This window comes from Symphalangus syndactylus, chromosome 1 (genome assembly GCF_028878055.3).
Source record: "Symphalangus syndactylus isolate Jambi chromosome 1, NHGRI_mSymSyn1-v2.1_pri, whole genome shotgun sequence".
In the NCBI taxonomy this organism is placed as follows: domain Eukaryota; kingdom Metazoa; phylum Chordata; class Mammalia; order Primates; family Hylobatidae; genus Symphalangus; species Symphalangus syndactylus.
Window position 1 is genome coordinate 142425167 of NC_072423.2, and position 19777 is coordinate 142444943.

The following is a 19777-nucleotide window of genomic DNA, read 5'->3' on the forward strand; positions in this document are numbered from 1 at the left end:
TGATATTGAGAACCCTTTTCTAAATCACATCTAAATAACTATTTTTCTTTATTGCCGTTTCTCTTATCTTGTGTCTGTGTCTTGTATTCTATTCAGACATGTCATTGATTACTAATCTTCAGAAGACACTTCTTTGATCGTGCATTCTCTTTATTAAGATTCCTTCTTACCTATTAAAGACCACACTCTGCATTCTGACATTCATAATTTTTCAAAATTAATATAGTTGAGCATCGTCTTTGTTCCGAGCATGCATCAAAATGATGAAAATTCAGAGAGCTAGACAAGGACTCGGTTTTATCTTGATAGAGAAACTGCTATCAGTATGCGAGACATTATTGTAGATGTTGAATCAAAACAGTGCCCAGGCATTGGGTTCCATAGGAATTCCAAGGAATCGATAATGTGTAATTTTGCCGGGGATGGAATGATTTTTCAGGTTGGAGTGGGACTTGTACTGTGCCTTGAAAACAAGGACTGAATATTAGTGAAGGAGCCTACGTTTCCCTGGCCTCATGTTTCCAGCCTGAGGGACCACAATGATAAGAAGAGTGACTTATCTGACTGGTGAATTTGTAAGAAGGAGATCCCCAGCTCAGCGCTGCAGGGCCTCTCTGTTCAGAGCTGGTTCTGTACTACAGCCTTTTCTGCCTTGTATTGACAGACCTGGCCATGCTGGTATGGCTTGAGGTTGTCTAGCTCTGCCAGTGACTGGCTGGGGAGGTCTGGCTAATTCTTGTCACTGATCTTTAGCCATTTTCTCTAGTCAGCTTTTGTCAGTAATAAAGGTGATGTCTTTTTTTTTTTTTTTTTTTTTTAACAATAACTGAGGTATTTATTTCATTAGAGAATCAGGTAAACCTCACATTACACGGCCAAGGCCAAAATAATTTTGCACAGTTAGAATGTGTTCAAGAAATCAGCCACAATGTAACCGGATTAGACTTCACCAAGGAGATGACTGTGTTCCTCCAAATAAACTTCATTTAGGAAGATGACATTCCTCCAATATGTGGAAAGACAATAAATGCACTTTCTTCTCTCCGCCACTGAGGAAGAAATTCTCCCTCTTGAGGGACCAACACTATTTCCTTTTTGCTGCTCTTTTCCCTTCTCCTTTCTTTGGTTTCTCCTTTCCACGAAGCTTCTTTAGTCGTTTTTGCTCATGCATAAAATCCTGATGCTCATCTCTGTAGAGTCCAAGAAATCGGAGTGTCTGCATGAGTTCAGTGTAAGTGTGGTGATTTGGATACCAATCATAAGTCTCCTTCTTCTTGGCCAAGGGCAGTTCACTAAACAGTTTCACCACTTTCATAGACTTGGAATCAGTAGGCCTGGTGACTTCACCAAATAGCCGGGCACTGAGACGAGACATGCGGAAGGCATATTCTTAATAACCATCAGGATCCAAGGAACTCACATACAGTGTACACACGTTGTCATAGAAACAATCTGGACCTGACCTTCCTCACCCACGCACCCTCGTCCCGGAAGTAATAAAGGTGATGTCTTATGACTCCACCCACCTTGCCTTTCTGCCCACACCCACATTCCACTAAAAGAACTGGGAATAAAGGTGATGTCTTGATTCCCAGTTCTTTTAGTGGAATGTGGGTGTGGGCAGAAAGGCAAGGTGGGTGGAATCATAAGGCATTAAATACCGAGGACATGAACACCAAGGAGATGAGCACCATTGCTTAGTGTCGTGAGCAATGAGAGAGAAAGTTGGAATAGGAGACTGGAGTCAGATGTGCAGAGCTAGAGGGTGAGCTTTATTTTGTAGGCTGAAGACACATTGAAGGTTTTAAAACGCTGTAAAGTGTACAGTGGGTTACTTTGGTAGTATGAATCCAGTAGTGCTGGAGAATGGATTCCGCAGGGCTTTTTCAGTTGGAATTCGTGGATCTTCTGGCTTTGGATGTTCGGAAGGGAGGTGGATGTGAAACACCCTGAAATGATATGTAAGATATTTTAAAGGGATCATCTTTCAGAAAGGGATGAAGAACCTCCACTTAAGCTGGGCTTGGTGGCTCACGCCTGTAATCCCAGCACTTTGGGAGGCCGAGTCGGGCAGGTCACTTGAGGTCAGGAGTTTGAGACCAGTCTGGCCAACATGGTGAAATGTCATCTCTACTAAAAATACAAAAATTAGCTGAGCGTGATGATGGGTGCCTGTAGTCCCAGATACTTGGGAGGCTGAGGCAGAAGTATCACTTGAACCCAAGAGGTGCAGGTTGCAGTGAGCCAAGATCACACCATTGCATTCCACCCTGGGCAACAGAACAACACTCTGTCTCAAAAGAAAAAAAAAAAAACACCATTTAACTCCTCTGTATCCTATTTGTGTATAGGACTTATTGGAACAAAATTTCACCATTAAGTATGATGTTTATTCTGGATTTTTTTAATAGTGCTTTAAGCAGATTTGTAGAAGTTCTTTGTATACCTAGTTTGCTAAGATTATTTTTAAAATAATAAATTGACATTCAGATTTATTGCATATAATTTTCTGCATGTATTCTGCTAATATGGGTTTTTCTCCTTTCGTCTATCAGTGTGGTAAATTATATTGATTGAGTTCTAAAATTAAAACAGCTTGGCATTCTTAGGATAAAGCCAACTTGGTCATGATAGATTATCTTTTTGTTGTTGAATTAACTTTGCTAATATCTTGTTTAAGATTTTTGCATTTAATGTTGCAGGGTTGACCTGCATTTTTCATTATAAATGTTTTCTGTAATTCCTTGAGTGCTCAGAAAGAATCTATGCCCTGGGAACCCAAAAGTAAATAAATAGATATTCCCCCAAAAGAAAGTAAACAAAAAAGGGAAATAGTAATACATGTGTATGATAAATAAATAAAACAAAAGGGCAGGAGCTATAAAACAAAGACCTTTCTCTAACCTCAGAAACCCAGTTTGCCTAAGACAATCTCTGTTACCAGAGGATAGCCTGTGTGTTTGTGTGCATACATAATTATGTAGATGATACGTTATATGCATACATTATTGTATATGTAACAGTATATCTTGGAGGTAGTTTCAGTGTAGCACACAAGGTTTTTCTCATTGTTTTTTAATATCTACCTTATATTTTATTATATTTTCGTATATTAGCCAGGCCCTTGATGACATTTAAGTTCTCATATTTTGCTGAAATGAACATCATTGTACCTTCCTCTTTGGTATGTGTCTGTGGAATAAATTATTAAGAGTTGAGTTGCTGGATAAAAGGGCATATGCATTTCAAATTGTGGTAGAAACAGCTAAATTATCTTCCAAAAAGGTTATACCCTCCTTACACTCTAACAATGTATGAGTGTGCTGTGGCACATATCTGAAGTGTTCTGGCCAAGACTCATTTCCCACAGCCCAGGTCATTTGAAGTCTCAGTCATGCTAGATGCACCACACTTCACCCCACCCACCAGTGCATTCATTATTAACTTGGTGATCTCATAAGCTTTGGCAAGCAGTGGCTTCCTGCTAGAGAGCCTCATAAGAACCTCGGAAACTGCTGTGTTCTAGATGAGCAGGAATTGAGAGGATGTCGGCAAAATGCCCAGACATAAGGTATTGAGGCTGTTCTGCCTACCTTATTCCTGAGTCTTTTTTTACAGCCCTCCCTGTCTAGGCCATAATGGAATAGGTGAAAGAATTGTAGCAAATGCTGGCCATCTCCTGTGAGCATTCCAATGCTAATAATGACTGGAGGGAACAGAGATGGATGAGAAGATGTGGAATGGAATTAGCTATTGGGCCCGTGGATTCTATCTAGGGTGTTCTTACCTTTCACTGTTTGCCTGAGTTGAAGTAATTGCTCACATTGTACAGTCACTGTTGTTTCCTGTGTGGTTGTTTACTCTTTTTTTTTTTTTTGAAACAGAGTCTTGTTCTGTCTCCAGGCTGGAGTGCAGTGACGTGATCTCTGCTCACCATAACCTCCGCCTCCCTGGTTCAAGTGATTCTCCTGCCTCAGCCTCCCGAGTAGCTGGGACTACAGGCGCGCGCCACCACACCGAGCTAATTTTTATATTTTTGGTAGAGATGGGGTTTCACCATGTTGGCCAGGATGGTCTCAATCTTTTGACCCTGTGATCTGCCTGCCTTGGCCTCCCAAAGTGTTGGGATTACAGGCAAGAGCCACCATGCCCGGCTGATTGTTTACTCTTAAATCCAGGTGTGTTGAGGTGATGGATGCCCCAAGAATTGGCAGTCACTGCTTAGTGAATAAGAAGTAGTTAAGATTTCATCTTGGGAGAGGAGAGGTGGTGGGGGCATGTAACTCTTGGTTATCCCTATGTTATTTTTATAAACAGCATCCCCACTGGAGTCCTGGTTGCCACCGGAAACAGTGAGAAAGCAACAACCAGGAGCCTTGGGGTGTGGCCTCAGCTGATTAGGTCAGAGGAGATTAGGGGTAGGGAGGCCAGGAAAACCCAAACCCTGGATCATTTGTCTGTTCATTGTCCCTTCTGTTATTAACAATCATTTTTAAGCTGGAGAGGGATATATGTAAAGCACTGAAACTTTGCTAAAATAGCCTCAAGTTTGTGTTGTATATTAACCAAAACTGAGAAAATATTAAAGTGACAAAAACAAAACAAAATAAGTGATCCTCTAAGCAAGACTCGGTTGGTAATGTATGTAAAGATTTTTATTAATCTGATTCTTTTAAGGTGATTAGGTCTCCCTTGCTCAGAAACCTTCATCACACCCCTTTCCTTAAATTGACTACCAAATAAATATACTCTAAACTCTTGAGCCTGACATTGGAAACTTTTTAGAGAGAATCTGCCTCTCCAGTGTAATCATCTACTTTCTTACAATTTGCAGTGCAGTTCATGGACCAGCAGCATCACCATCACCTGGGATCTTGTTAGAAATGCAGACTGTCAGGCCCCACCCCAGACCTGCTGGAGCAGAACCAGAGTTTTAGCAGGATCCTAGTGTTGTGCATGCCCACCCCAGTTTGAGAAGCCCTGATCTCTTATACTTCATTCTTCTCAGCCTTTGTTCACGTGATACAATCTGCTGAATGGGCCTAGCTCTCATTTTCTAAGCATGTTTTACACTTCTCCAGCAGTCTGCCTTTCCTCAAATCATACAGCTTCCTCAGAAAAGTCTTTTTCTTTCAGCTTCCTTCTTCCTTCCATTCATTCAGTTGATTAGGGCTCTAAAATACAGGCCGGGCATGGTGACTCACACCTGTAATCCCAGCACTTTGGGAGGCTGCGGTAGGTGGATCACCCGAGGTCAGGGGTTCAAGATCAGCCTGGCCAACATGGTGAAACTCGTTGTCTGCTGAAAATACAAAGATTAGCCGAGGCAGTGTCATGCGCCTGTAGTCCTAGCTCCTTGGGATGCTGAGGCTGGAGAATCGCTTGAACCTGGGAGGCGGAGGTTGAAGTGAGCCAAGGTCGCGCCACTACACTCCAGCCTGGGCAACAGAACGAGACGCAGTCTTAAAAATAAATAAAATAAAATAAAATAAATAAAATAAAATAATAAAATATGCTGAGAATGATGATTTGGCTTGAGATTCAGACATGACTGAAAACACAGTCCCTGTCTACTCCTGGGACAGGCTCTCTGGAGGACAGCTCAGCAACATGTATCAAGAGTATTGAATATGCCTTTCCTTTGATCTCAATGTTGTCTCCTCTAGGAGATTTTCATAAACGGATAATCAGAAAAGAATGTAAAGAAATGTGTAGAAGGTTCATTGTTGCAACACTATAATAGTAAAAAATTGATAAATGAACAGATTATGTTATGCATAAACTTTTATATAGTCATGAAAGTAATATACATGTAACCAAAATGAAAATATATCAACATCAAAAATTATATTATTAAAATAGACAAAGGCAGGCCCTGTGGTGCACCTATAGTCCCAGCTACTCAGGAAGCTGAGGAGGGAGGATCCCTTGAGCCCTGGAGTTCAATGCTGCAGTGAGCTATGATCATGCCACTGCCCTCCAGCCTGGGTGATAGAGTGAGACCCTGTCTCTAAAAAGACAAAAGAGGCATCATGTATATTAAGTATCTAGTGTGGTGCTGCCCCTTCAGATAGATTCTAGAATGAAGGAGATGCTGGGAGCATCTTCTTCAGCCTACCCACACCTGGAGCAGAGCCACAGTTGGCCCTCAAGCAGCCACAACGTCTGAGCAAGAAATAAACCTTCACTTTAAGCCACTAACATTTGAAGGTGATTTGCTACTGCCACAACTAATCTAGCGAAAGCTGACTAGCATATTGTGTACTCTGCTTATTTGACTCCCTTGTTGTCTGCCTGCACCTTGATATTATCCATTTTTTTGGCATCTGTCCATCCTAACCTGACGTCACTTACAAAGTTGACACAGTTCATTGAACTTGGGATGAGGGTGGAAAGATTAATGTTGTAATTCCCTTGGATTAGAGCAGTGTTTCTCAGTGTGTGGTCCTTGAACCATCTGTATCAGAATCCTTGTGGGGTTTGGCAGGGATACAGAATCTTGAGCCCCCACTGCAGGCCTGTGAAAACAGAATAATTGGGGTGAGGTTTCAAGGAATTCTCAGATATACCCAAGTTTAGGAACCACTGGACTTGAAGCTAGACAAATACTTCATCAGGATGTTACTTCGTGCATCCCCTCCACCACTGAAATTGGAATATGATAGACACTGTCCCTTGGTGTTCTTCTCCCACCAGAACCCTTTTTTGTGATGGATGGATGGATGGATGGTTGATTGCTTCTGGCTTAGGTAACTAAATGTTGGTCATCTTTATGAGAAAATTTTAGCCAGATTTGATTCAAGAGCTGCATAACACTTGGCAAGTAAAATGAATGAGCACCTCAACTGATAAACTTTCTCCATACTACTCTTTGTTTTTTTCTTATAAAAATTAAATTTTAGTTACATAGTTAATTCATGAGTACATTCTCATAGAAATTTAAAGCATTACTGATGAGGTCAAATTCAGCATTGAACCCCTCCCCATATCTTGGGCCCCTCATATCCACTGTGCCACAGGTATCTTTTAGTTTTTTGTTTTTTCCAGATTTTTTTCTATGTATGTTTATGTGCCCTGTTAATATTTATGGCTAATACAGATGGTCCTTAAGATGGTTTGACTTAAGATATTTTTCAGCTTATGATGGGGATGTAGCCACATGATAAGTTGAGGAGCAAGTGTATACATTAAATGGCCTGTACCAATACAGCTGGTATCCATTCTCATTGAGCAAGCATCTGCTGAAATTGCTCAGAGCCCTGTGTCACTGTTTGTTTGATATTTTGAGGATCAACCTTGCAGTTTGTACTTGTACTATGTATGTGTGTGAGGAGTGTATACATGTATACGTATATATGTATATACGTATATATGTATGTGTGTGTGTCTTAAGTGTCATACTACACATATTTTTTTCAGTTTTTTTTTTATATATGTTGGGATACATCCATGTCAGTATATGCGAGTTTACCTCATGTTAAAAAATTGCTCCGTTGTATTCCATCCTATCGTTTATTTAGCCATTTCTTTTCTTTTTTCTTTTTTATTTTTTTTTTTGAGATGGAGTCTTGCTGTCACCCAGGCTGGAGTGCGGTGGTGCCATCTCAACTCACTGCAGTCTCCGCCTCTCGGGTTCAAGCAATTCTCCTGCCTCAGCCTCCCTAGTAGCTGGGATTACAGATGCCTGCCACCACACCCAGCTAATTTTTGTAATTTTAGTAGAGATAGGGTTTTAACATGTTGGCCAGGCTGGTCTCGAACTCCTGACCTCAGGTAATCCGCCCACCTTGGCCTCGCAAAATGCTGGGATTACAGGCATGAGCCACCACACCCAGCCTATTTAGCCATTTGTATATTGATGGACAGATTGCTTCCAGTTTTTGCTATTACAAACAGTGCTGCCATTGATATATTTATATATGTTGCCTTGAGTATCTGTTCAAATGTTTGTAAACCATATGTATGTACATACACACACACATACAACATGCACACACACATATGGAGACAGAGAGAGATATATGAACATGCTGGGTTACCATTAATTTATACCCTAACCAGGAGTTTATCAGTTTCCTCATAGCCTTTCAAAATTGATTGTCAGTCTTTTTAATCATTGCCACTATTGTGGGTAAAAACTGCTGACTTTGTTTTAACCTGTGTTTCACTGATCATTAGGAAGGTTGAAGATCATTTAATGTGTATTCGCCATTTGTATTTCTGTTTCTTAAATGGTCTGTTTTTATCTTCTGCCTGTTTTTCTGCTGGGTTAATGATGTGTTGAAATTTGTTATATATTAGATATTTAAATATATGTTGCAGATGTTTAATCACAGTTGATACATGTCCTTTATCTTTGCTTATGTTGTCTTTTATCATTTGTTTTTACTGTCAGACTTGCGGTGGTCATTCTCGATTTTATATAGTACATGCTGGCCATCAGCCCTTCTCCTCAATAAGTTGTTTGGATTCTTACAAGAATTAGAAAAATAACTAAATTTCTCCAAATCGTCCATATGTAAGAGCTTCGAAGGGCTCTCCTGAATAAAGTGTATTTAATTGCATGGACTTTTAAACATGTATGCTTCGGCCACTCTGAAAATGTGCTTGCTATATTCCAAATATGTTTGCTGGATTATTGTGCTCCAAATAATGGAACTGTTACTCTAACAATCTTATACTTTGTATATTTAATTCATTTGTTCTTATTCACAGGATGATTTGTTATGAGCCCCTCACAGCACAATTAGGGATTTGTAATCAGAGTCACATCAGTAGTCTTTGTAAATTGATGTAAGCTGGTAACCGCGTTGAACCAGATTTTACTATCATGTGTATCAATAAAATGGGTAGGTGATCTCTGACTTTCACACGTGAATCCCAAGAGTTTACTTACAATTTAATTATTTGGAGCTCTGTTATTTTTCCCCAGAAACAAGTCCATTTTTAGGTCTCTGGCAAGCTCAAACAAGCATTCTTAAAATTAATAGTTTATCACATTATTTTTATGTTCCAATTACGGATGTAAAGATAGAAAGAATAAGCCTATAATCTTCAGAAGCTCTGGAGATCAGTGACCATGGGGTAGGCGTGTGGGTAGGCGAGGAGTAGGATGTAGACGTCTTTAAAACTATGAAATTGAAGACACCTCTTGGTGAATCATTTATTCTCCAGTGTTCTGTATTTAAGAACAAAGGAACTGGCATCCACCCATTATTCTTTAGTTCATGTACTGTCTGTTGAAAATGCAGTATTTGTGAGACTGAATCAGTCTTGTGTAGCAAGGAACATTTCCCAGTTTGTTTTTGTTTGTTTGTTTGTTTTTGAGACAGAGTTTTGCTCTTGTTGCCCAGGCTGGAGTGCAATGGTGCGATCTGGGCTCACTGCAACCTCCGCCTCCCAGGTTCAAATGATTGTTCTGCCTCAGGATTACAGGCACCCACCACCACACCAGCTAATTTTTTGTATTTTTACTGAAAGAGGGGTTTCACCATGTTGGACAGGCTGGTCTCGAACTCCTGACCTCAGGTGATCCACCTGCCTCTGCCTCCCAAAGTGCTGGGATTACAGACCTGAGCCACTGCACCTGGCCCATTTCCCAGTGTTATATTCCTTGATTGCTTGGGTCCAAAAGCAACTTCATGGCTAATGGCATTATTTTCACTAATTGCAGAAATTTGAAACCACTGATAAAAGCAACTAACAGTGTTAACATCAGTTGTAAAATATTCTCAAGAAGCCAGAAATCCTAACTTGTCAGTGCATTTTTCCAGGTACTTTGTGGTTGTGGTTTGTGTTGTAGGAATGGTGGCTGTGGACGTAGAGGTTTGGAGTTAGTTCCTTGCTTTCCACTGCCCTGCTGTTCCTTGGTCCTTTTTGGTTTGTTTTTTGTTTCCTTGAGACAGGGTCTTTCTCTGTCACCCAGGCTGAAGTGCAATGGTGTGATCATACCTCATTGTAGCCTTTAATTCCTGGACTCAAGCGATTCTCCCTGCTCAGACCCCTGAGTAGCAGGGACTACAGGTTACAGGCATGTGCCACCACACCTGGCTATTTTTAAAGTTTTTTGTGGAATTGGTGTCTCACTATGTTGCCCAGGCTGGTCTTGAACTCCTGGGCTCAAGCAACCTTCCCACCACAGCCTCCCAAAGCGCTGGGATCGTAGGTGTGAGCCACCATGCCCTTTTCTTTTTGAGGGCTCTGTTGTATTCTCATACAGTTCCAGAATGAATATTCCTCTAACTTCAGCATGCCTAAGAATCACATGGAGGAGTCAAAATGCAGGTTCTGCAGCTCCATTCCTAAGAATCTGATTCAATCTAGCAATCAGCAATTTATCTGCAAGCACCCCAGGTAACCCATTGCAGCTCAGCCCTAGAGCAACAGAAATACTGTGTCTCCTGTGTTGGCTTTCTCAAGTGCACGACACAGGACCGTTCTTGGATCACTTGCGTGTGTGGGTGAGGCTGATAACTCTGTCAGGGCACCAGGGAACAACCTGATGTTCCCCAAGAGGTCATTGACCAAATGGGTCCTGGAATTTTATATTATATATATTTAAATATATGAATTATAAATTGATAAGTTATAGTTGTATATATTTATGGGGTACAAAGTGATGTTATGCAGTGAAATAAGGAAATAAGCTGGGTATAAAAGGGCAAATACTGCATGTTCTCATGTGTATGTGGGCTCTAAAACAGTTGAACTTACAGAAGCAGAAAGCAGAATAGTGGTTACCAGAGGCTGGGGTGGGGGAAATGGGGAGAAGATGGCCAGAGGGTGCAAAGCCTCAGTTGGACAAGAGGAATACGTTGTTTCTTCCTTTTTTTTTTTTTCTTTTTTGAGCTCTGTTGCAGAGCACCTTGAATATAATTTTAATAATAGTGTGTTATACATTTCAAAACCACTGAGAGTAAATTTCAAATGTTGCTACCACAAAATACCAAAAGTATTTGCGGTGATGGATGTGTTAAATGGAAAAGTAACAGAGTTCCTTAGAAAAACTAATAAAATAACCACTTTTAATATGCTTCTGTAAACAATTCCTTTGTGAGAAGTTTATTCCTTTTGGCTTTCAACGAATAGTTTGTGTCTTTGAATATTCATTACAAATAAATTGTTTCTTTATAAAAGTTAAAATGGTATAATGGGAACTTTTTCATATTGCAGGTAGTATGAGTATCCTGACAATGCTTTAGTTTAAATAATGGAGACCTTCTGAAATAAAATTCCAGGTACTTTGTCAGTTTCTGTAGTGTGTCTTCACCTATTGACTGCCCTCAGGACCTCCCTGAAGCTGGGATGTAACAATTTCTCAGTGGAAAGTCAGGTAGTTAATGCATCTTGTCTTGTCAGGACATTTTGAAGAATGACTTTACTGGTAATTGACAGGAGTATTAAGCACCCATATAATGTATTTTACTTTTCTATATCATTTTAAATTAAAATTTAAAATATGATGAAAACAATTTATCAAGACAAGAGATAGTGTTATTTGTCTGAGAACTGATGTGAAATTTTTTGCTAAATTTATATTTTCAAGACCTTATGTTCTCTTTGGTGCCCCTCTTTACCTTGACCTTACAGACATGTGTTTTGTAGATGCTCTTAGCTTAGTTTATGGACAGTTCTTCATAATATTCATCTGTTAACAGCCAGGGATGAAATGGTTGGTATCATCTGGTCACGATTTATGTCCTATACACAGAACGAAAAGTTTTCCACTGGGTGACCTGACTTCTGATTTTCTTTGTGATATGAAACTCATGATCATTTGCTTGGAGATATTTAGCTTTAATGAAATTTAAGTGGGCCATGTATTTTCTTACAGATACTAATGCAATGATTATATTATTTTGAATATTTCATGTGTTATTTTAGCGTAAATCACAACATGGATTTCATGAGTTTCAGAATGTTTATATTTGCCTAGGAGATTTTTTTTTTTCTGCATGCATGTAGGTTGGGTAAATGATTAATACTGTGTTAAGTAGAAAATAACATTGGTTTAATTTGTTTGATCACTGGTATAACTCCTTGGAAGAGAAGAAAACTATAACTGTATTCTTTTTTTTTTTTTGAGATGGAGTCTCGCTCTGTAGTCCAGGCTGGAGTGCTGTGGTGCGATCTCGGCTCACTGCAAGCTCTGCCTCCTGGGTTCACGCCATTCTCCTGCCTCAGCCTCCTGAGTAGCTGGGCCTACAGGCGCCCGCCACCACACCCGGCTAATTTTTTGTATTTTTAGTAGAGACGGGGTTTCACCGTGTATAACTATATTCTTATCTTAATCAAGAGCAATCTTTTGCCTGTCTTATTTGTAAGGCTCAGTTCTAGGTATTACATGTTTCACTTAAATACACAGTTGCCACCAAGAGGTCACTTTCAAGTTAAGGGAAATAGAGATACAGCAAACTAAGGTGAGAAGACACTTACTTCTCATGATTCCCACCTTAAAATCACATTTAGCACCTGTTTTTCTCTTTGTCAAAGTGACAGGTTATGTTTTTTAAAAATATAGAGTGGATTTCACTTTGTTTCAGAAGTTAGTGGAACTTCTGAAATGCCCAAAGATACCATGATATTTGCAAAGCAGATTTAGGTGACTAAGGCTGACGCTTATGCAATTTCTTTGTAGGACTTCTTCTTCCTAACCTTTTCCAAGGTTTCGAGGCTTTTTTGAGGTTTCCAAGTTTATAAAGATTCAGGAAAAATATTTATTGAATACTTCGTGTGAGCCTGTAGTCTCTGCTTTGCATAGTACTTGTTTTGATCGTTCTCAGTACCCGACCCGCCTCCATTTTTTTGAGAAAGAAATAGAGGAGCATTTATGAATGTTATTTATTCAGTCTGGTTGATTTCCTCATAGGGATCCCGATTATGCTGGGCTAACTTTTAAAGTTCTCTGTAGTTTTCAGCTTTTCCTCATGTGACCTGACTTAAATCCCGAAGTGCTCTCCCAACGTGGAGAGCTCCATCCTCCTGTTAAGAATCCAGAGTCTGTAGCCAGTAAGATGTGTTCAAAGGTTTAACAATGTTTTTATTTTTTAAATGCAAATATTTATACTATCCGCTTCATTTGTGAATTTTAAACATTATCAGAAGCACACAGGTCCAGAATCTGAGGAAGGCAAAAAAGGTCAGAAATAGGTAGGGGAAAAGGCGAGATGAAGTCTTGAATCACTAGGTTTATTGTTTGCTGTCCAAGGCCTCCTGTCTTCTCAGTCGGTCATTACTGCTTATGAGATGGTGGGAAAGGCGGAGGATATCCTGTGAACTCATAATAGTTGGTTGTTAATTTTCTTTCAAATTCCTTCATTGAAGGTCTCTAGCTCTTTAGTTACTGCTGTCTGAGTGAAGGAGTGTGAAGAAGACTTGATCCCTCTATCCTACTTTGGTTTTATGGGAGGCTTTATTACAAATGAATGTTTACCATCCTAGCTTTCCAGCTCCCAGCTTTCTACATCACACTTCAAAAAAAAAAATAAAGCAGCTACCACCATTGGTAAGAAGCCCTCGGATACTATGAATTCAGAACCTTGCCCAGGCCAGGCACTGTTCCTAGAAGGGGGATAGAATCTTCCCATTTGGTTAAAAGACAAAGAAAATGGGTCCAATGTGAAGGTTACCAAAGGAAGATTCATTTGAGCCTGTTAAAGGCATGCTTTCTTGTCCTTTCCTCTGCCTTCACATGTGTGTCGATGGAAGCCAGCTCGTGCCACCGCGGCTCTGCTCTGGGCCCCCTGCCACCCCATATGGCTGCCGCTCCCTTACCCCATGCCTGGAGGAGCAGCAGAACCCCAGCTTCCCCTTGTCCCAGGGGAGCATCTTTCACACTGGAAAAGGATGCACTGAAGAGCGCAGCTGGTGGGAAAATGAGAGTGGACCTCCAGGGGCTTTTAAAAAGACCATGAATTCAGTTATTGGTCTTGTGCTCACACAATTAAAAACAAGCTGGTAGTGGGGCTGCATGATGACCGGGGGAGGACCGAGGCTTGCTTTTTGCCGACGTCTTCTCCTTAGGCTGGTGGTCCATTTCCTGCTTTGCCATTTGGTTTCCATGCTGTTTCTAACCTTCACAAATTAAAGATTGGGCCTTTCAGCTACCCGGTTTGTTTCCTGGCTGTTTTGTCCCTGAAGCTCTCTACACTTGAGAGGCATTCTGTCCCAGTTTTACTTTTTTACTTAATGTTGTTACTGACATTTGGAATATCTATCCACTTAGTCGGTGAGGGGACGAGGGACTGGTTGTAGGGAATGCGTGGGCCATCCCCTTCAGCCCAAGCACGAGCGCCTTCCCCATTTGTTTATGTGCAGGCGTATGTCAAATGTATATTTATATTTTATTATTTAATTGTATTTCATAATACATTTTATTTATTTTATTTTATTTATTTTTATTTTTTGAGATGGAGTCTTGCTCTTTTGCCCAGGCTGGAGTGCAGTGGCACAATCTCGGCTCACTGGACCCTCCGTCTCCCAGGTTCAAGCAATTCTCCTGTCCCAACCTCCCAAGTATCTGGGATTACCGGCACTCCCCCTGACACCTAGCTAACTTTTGTATTTTTTTTTTTTTTTCAGTAGAGTTGGGGTTTCACCATATTGGTCAGGCTGGTCTCGAACGCCTGACCTCAGGTGATCCACCCATCTTGGCCTCCCAAAGTGCTAGGATTACAGGTGTGAGCCACCGTGCCTGGCAAATTTTATTTATTTTATTATTTAATGTTATTATTATTATTTGTTGAGAAAAGGTGTTGTTCTGTGCCCAGGCTGGAGTGCAGCAGCACAGTCATAGCTCACTGCAGCCTCAACCTCCTGGACTCAGGTGATTCTCCTGCCTCACCCTCCTGAGTAGCAGGGACTATAGGTGCATGACACTATGCCTGGCTGATTACTTTTATTTATTTTTTTTTTTTGGACAGGGGTCTGGCTATATTGCACAGGCTAGTCTCGAACTCCTGGCCTCAGTCAGTCCTCTCAGTTTGACCTCCCAAACCATTGAGATTACAGCATGAGCCACCGCATCTGGCCCCAAATATATTTTTAAAGGAAAAAAATGCTACACATGCTAGGACTTGAATCTTCCTCTTTATTGCCAGGTAAAGGGAATGGATAGTTTTCTTTGTTTTTCAGCAATAAAAAATTTTTAATTATAGTGGAAAGTCTTAATTACAGAGAGAGAGCAAAGTGTATTTGGATGATCTGTGCTAACAAGGAACAGTACATGTGGAGTAACAAGTTACATGTTAGTCTTGTGATTATCTCATTAATGACTCATTTGTACTTGAAAGCAGCAGAAATCCATTTGTGGAAAAATATGAATGTGAACTTATTTATTTATTTTTTTTGGTGATGGAGTCTTGCTCTTTCGCCCAAGCTGGAGTGCCTGGCGCGATCTCGGCTCACTGCAACCTCTGCTTCCCGGGTTCAAGTGATTCTCCTGTCTCAGCCTCCTGAGCAGCTGGAATTACAGGTGTGCGCCACTGCGCCTAGCTAATTTTTGTATTTTTGTAGAGACAGGGTTTCATCATGTTGACCAGGCTGGTCTCAAACTCCTGACCTCAAGTAGTCCGCCCACCTGGGCCTCCCACAGTGCTGGGATTACAGGCGTGAGCCACCATGCCCAGCTGACTTACGGTTTTTTATTAGATAAGGTAGATGTAGAGATAATGTAGATACAAAGTGTGTATTTGTGTATATTTCTGTTTATCTGTGTTGGTTTCCTATAGCTGCTGGAAGAAAGTACCACAAACTTGGTGGCTTAAAGCAGCAGAGATTTATTCTCTTCAAGTTTTGGAGACCAGAAGTCGGAGAGGAGTCTTAGGGGCTAAAATCAAGATGCCAGAAGATAATCTGTTTCTTTGCCATTTCTAGACTCTATAGCTGCATTTCTTGCATTCCTTGACTCACAGCCCCTTCCTCCATCTTCAAAGCCAGTGTTGTAGTGTCTTATCCCTGGCTTTACTTTTCTATGCTTCTGTCTCATGACTTTCTTCTCTTCTGCCTCAAATCTTCCTTTTCTTCCCTCTTATAAGGATACATGCGATGGCATTTAGGGTTCACTTGGCTAATCCAAGATAGCCCTCCCATGTCCAGAAATTTAATTTAATCACATCTTCAAAGGCTATGCCATGTAAGGTGACGTTCATAGGTTCTAGGGATTAGAATGTAGACATTTTGTGGGGGAGGGCCTTTATTTAGTCTACCACAGTGAGTGTGAATGTGTATGTGTATGTATGTGTGTGTGTGTGTGTGTGTGTGTCTGTCTGAAATTCCCTAGCTGACCTGTAAGCAGCTACTCTCCAATAACAGTAAGCACAGCTAGTGTTGAGGTCTTGGATCTAAAGAATATTTTTCATTGAAAGGAACCAGTTTTGTTTTAAAATAAAATGACTAATTCTAGGGCAGATGGAAAATATAAGAGAAGCATGGAACATTCTGTGGTGTGAGAAAGTAAAGAAATGCTCAGAGAATAATGGGGACATGTCAAAAGACATAAGCCAACTTGAAGAGGCTTCTATTGGTCCCAACCGGGCAATTTGAGCACTAAAATAAAAAAGCAATAAATTCAGCCTGTTCTAATAAAAACAGATAAAATTATAAATTGAAAGTTTGATGTGAAACAAGATGTTTACATAGTTCCTAAGTGCCTTTCCACAGCATAATAATTAGTTACTAAGAGAAAAAGTTTAAGCTGACTTAAACTTTATGTATTTATTTATTTTGAGATGGAGTCTCACTCTGTCACCCAGGCTGGAATGCAGTGGCTCAATCTTGGCTCACTGCAACCTCCACCTCCTGGGTTCAAGTGATTCTCCTGGCTCAACCTCCCAAGTAGCTGGGAGTACAGGCGTGTGCCACAACACCTGGCTAATTTTTGTATTTTTAGTAGAGATGGGGCTTTCACCATGTTGGCCAGGCTGGTCTCAAACTCCTGACCTCAGGTCATCTGCCCGCGTTGGCTTCCCAAAGTGCTGGGATTACAGGTGTGAGCCACCATGCCCAGCCTACTTAAACTTTTTAAGTCAACTTCAAAAGGTTTCTCAGTGGTGAAACCTGGCAGATCAAAGTGAATGTGATCTGTAATTGGACGAATTGAAAGCCTGTGCCACTGATAGGGTGCAAAGAGAAGAATAGTATCGTGAAACATGAAGATAAGCCCAAGTTGAAGAACATTCTGTAAAATAACTGGCCTGTAGCTTTCAAAACCATCATCATAGGATGAAAGTTAAGGAATATAATGTGATATAGTAGTGGGGTGGTAATAGCCAAGTGGAAGCTCTAAGTTTCACTGTAGGAGGATCTGGTTAAGTTATTTACTAGTAGAGTCTTGACTTAATTTCGTAGGTTTTCCTTCTTGGTCTATCTGTATTCCTCAGTGAAAACTCTTCCGGTCTCCTGCTTGCAGGGTAAAGTATAGGGTGCCGTAATTTCATTAGCTTGGTAAGTGAAGAAATCTAAGCATCTTAACATCCAGCATAGAAATCCCAGTTTCTGCTATGGTATCTTTAACTTCAGTAGTGTCTGGTGTCCCCTAGGCCAGAGTGCTCTTTGAAAAATCTCTCTAGTTAATAAAACTATTGTTTTACCTGAGTAGGGGCGGGGCTATCGCCCAGTGTAGTGGAGGCAGGGATCTGAGGACTTAAGTGCTTGATAACCATTCCTTGTGAATAGTCCCCTGTATCTAAGCCACTCCGTTTTCCTTCACTTCAAGAGTTTACCAGGCTCCCTCATTCCTTTGTCGTTTGGATGTCTTGTGGGGTGTATTGTATTGAATTGTCCTTCTCCAGGTTTTCTTGTGGTCTCCTATGTCAGTTATCACTAGATCATTTGCTTCAAAAATGTCGTCATTTTTCTTATTCTGTTTCCTGTGGGTTTGTGCTTTTCTAAGAAGAATCTCTCTACTGTGCTTTTAGTACCTATGGATGAGAGCACATGCAAATGTGTGTATTTATTTTGCCATCTTACCCGGAAGTAAACAACAGTGATTTTTTTAAACTTTTTTTTTTCTTTTTACATTGGATGTCTCCCTTCCCCATAAATCTGTTATAGAACTTGAAGCTTTAAAACAGAAATGGAGCTGCTGTGGTTGCAAAAGTGGTGTGCGGTTGAGTGAACAAGAGTCTTTTTCACCATGCCTCCTTTTGTTGATCTTTGTAGGCACCCTGTCTCTATACCCAGGTAGCTTCTTTGAATCTTAGGATTGTCCTGTACACAGCTGGGAAAACCACTGGATGAGAGTACTATACATTGCTGTTTTTGGCTAGAATTAATGATTCACCTCCTTTTACAACTTTGCATCTCTTCAAACCCACCTTCCCCGTGTGTGGGTTGGTGCAAGGATATACCTTCTCGTCCAGACCCTTTTGCTTATTAAAAGGGAATAGCAGGGGCTTGTTACATGTCATCCTGGAGAATTTTCCTTTTGCCCTCCAATCTTTAGCCTTTTCCTAAAGTAATAGTTAACTAGGCTGCTGTAATAAAGTACCATAAACAGGGTACTGAAACAACAGAAATTAATTTTCTTACAGTTCTAGAGAGTACAAATTCGAGATCAAAGTTGGAAGGGTTGCTTTCTTCTGAGGCCTGTCTCTTTGTCTTGCAGATGGCCACCTTCTCCCTGTGTCTTCACATGGTCTTTTCTCTGTGTGTATCTGTCTTCATCTTTTCATATGAAGACATTAGTCATGTTAAGTTAGGACACTCTCTCCTGATTTCATTTTAACCTAATTATCTCTTTAAGGACCTTATCTCCAAATACAGTTACATTTGAGGTACTGGGGGTTAGGACTTCAACATATGAATTTTGAGGGGACACAATTCAGCCCTTAACGCCTAACTGTTGCCTTTTGCAGCATTAGCCTCGAGTTTCTTGTCCCTGCCTGCATTTGAGTTGTGTGTGGCGCCCTGCTTCCATGGGCCTGGCTTCTCCCGGGCGATGGGAGCAGATGGGATTGAGCAGGATCAAGTGCAGAGTGTGACTGTTGGAACCAAGTGTTAGTTTTGAGTGAGTCATGAAATATTATTTTATAGTCTTTAATTTAGTGTTTAATTTTTTCTTTATAATACTCATTGGCTGACTTGGAGGCTTTCAGATTCTCTGAAAATCATACTGAAGTTGAAATAATTAAGGAAATGAAGGAGCATGCCACCTTTCTCAAACTCTACTCTTAACCCTTTTTCTCCCTGCTCCCTTCTCTGACCCCATCATTCCCTTCCCAAATCAACTGAAAACCACTTATACTTCTAAAATTTACCTGTAGCTTTCTGCTTTGTCTTTTTGATTTTTTTACAGCTAAACAGTTAATTAAAAGCATCATTCTAGGCTGGGCATGGCGGCTCACACCTGTTGTAATCCCAGCATTTTGGGAGGCCGAGGTGGGCGGATCACCTGAGGTCAGGAGTTCGAGAGTAGCCTGGCCAGCATGGTGAAACCCTGTCTCTTCTAAAAATACAAAAATTAGACGGGCATGGTGATGCATGCTTGTAATCCCAGCTACTCTGGAGGCTGAGGCAGGAGAATCACTTGAACCTGGGAGGCAGAGGTTGCAGTGAGCCAAGATTGCACCATTGCACTCCAGCCTGGGCGACAGAGTGAGACTCTGTCATGTCAAAAAAAAAAAAAAAATGTCATTCTACATCAGTAGTGCTTATGTTGTGTCTAAAATTGGTGATTATAATCGGTAATGTTGCGAGTTGGATAATGTGAATGTAATTCTTTGTAAATGTGAAAAGTCATATCAAATGTAAGGTTGAGATTTTGTTTGTCCCATCCATT

General features: G+C 40.7%; 2 protein-coding genes across 12 annotated transcripts in view; one reads left to right on the top strand and one right to left on the bottom strand.

The window, feature by feature from the left end:
- The window catches only part of PSD3 (pleckstrin and Sec7 domain containing 3), a 555378-nt gene that overhangs the window by 130072 nt on the left and 405529 nt on the right, over window positions 1-19777 (top strand). The gene's annotated exons all lie outside the window — the stretch shown is intronic.
- On the bottom strand, window positions 828-14050 carry LOC134732246 (small ribosomal subunit protein mS33-like). The gene is made up of 4 exons (XM_063615397.1): window positions 13978-14050; window positions 13774-13863; window positions 1836-1949; window positions 828-1389 (listed from the first exon to the last, which is right to left on the bottom strand). Exons 1-4 carry the CDS (start codon window positions 14048-14050, stop codon window positions 1085-1087), a joined length of 582 nt encoding a protein of 193 aa, XP_063471467.1. The 3' UTR covers window positions 828-1084.

Excerpts from the sequence above, each read along its gene's own strand:
- LOC134732246 (XM_063615397.1), bottom strand. The coding sequence starts at position 14,050 with ATGGCAAAGCAGGAAATGGACCACCAGCCTAAGGAGAAGACGTCGGCA. Across the intron at positions 1,950-13,773 it reads GCTGCTCCTCCAGGCATGGG|GGTGTTTCACATCCACCTCC; the intron begins GTAAGGGAGCGG and ends ATATCATTTCAG. Across the intron at positions 1,390-1,835 it reads ACTGGATTCATACTACCAAA|AATATGCCTTCCGCATGTCT; the intron begins GTAACCCACTGT and ends ATGGTTATTAAG.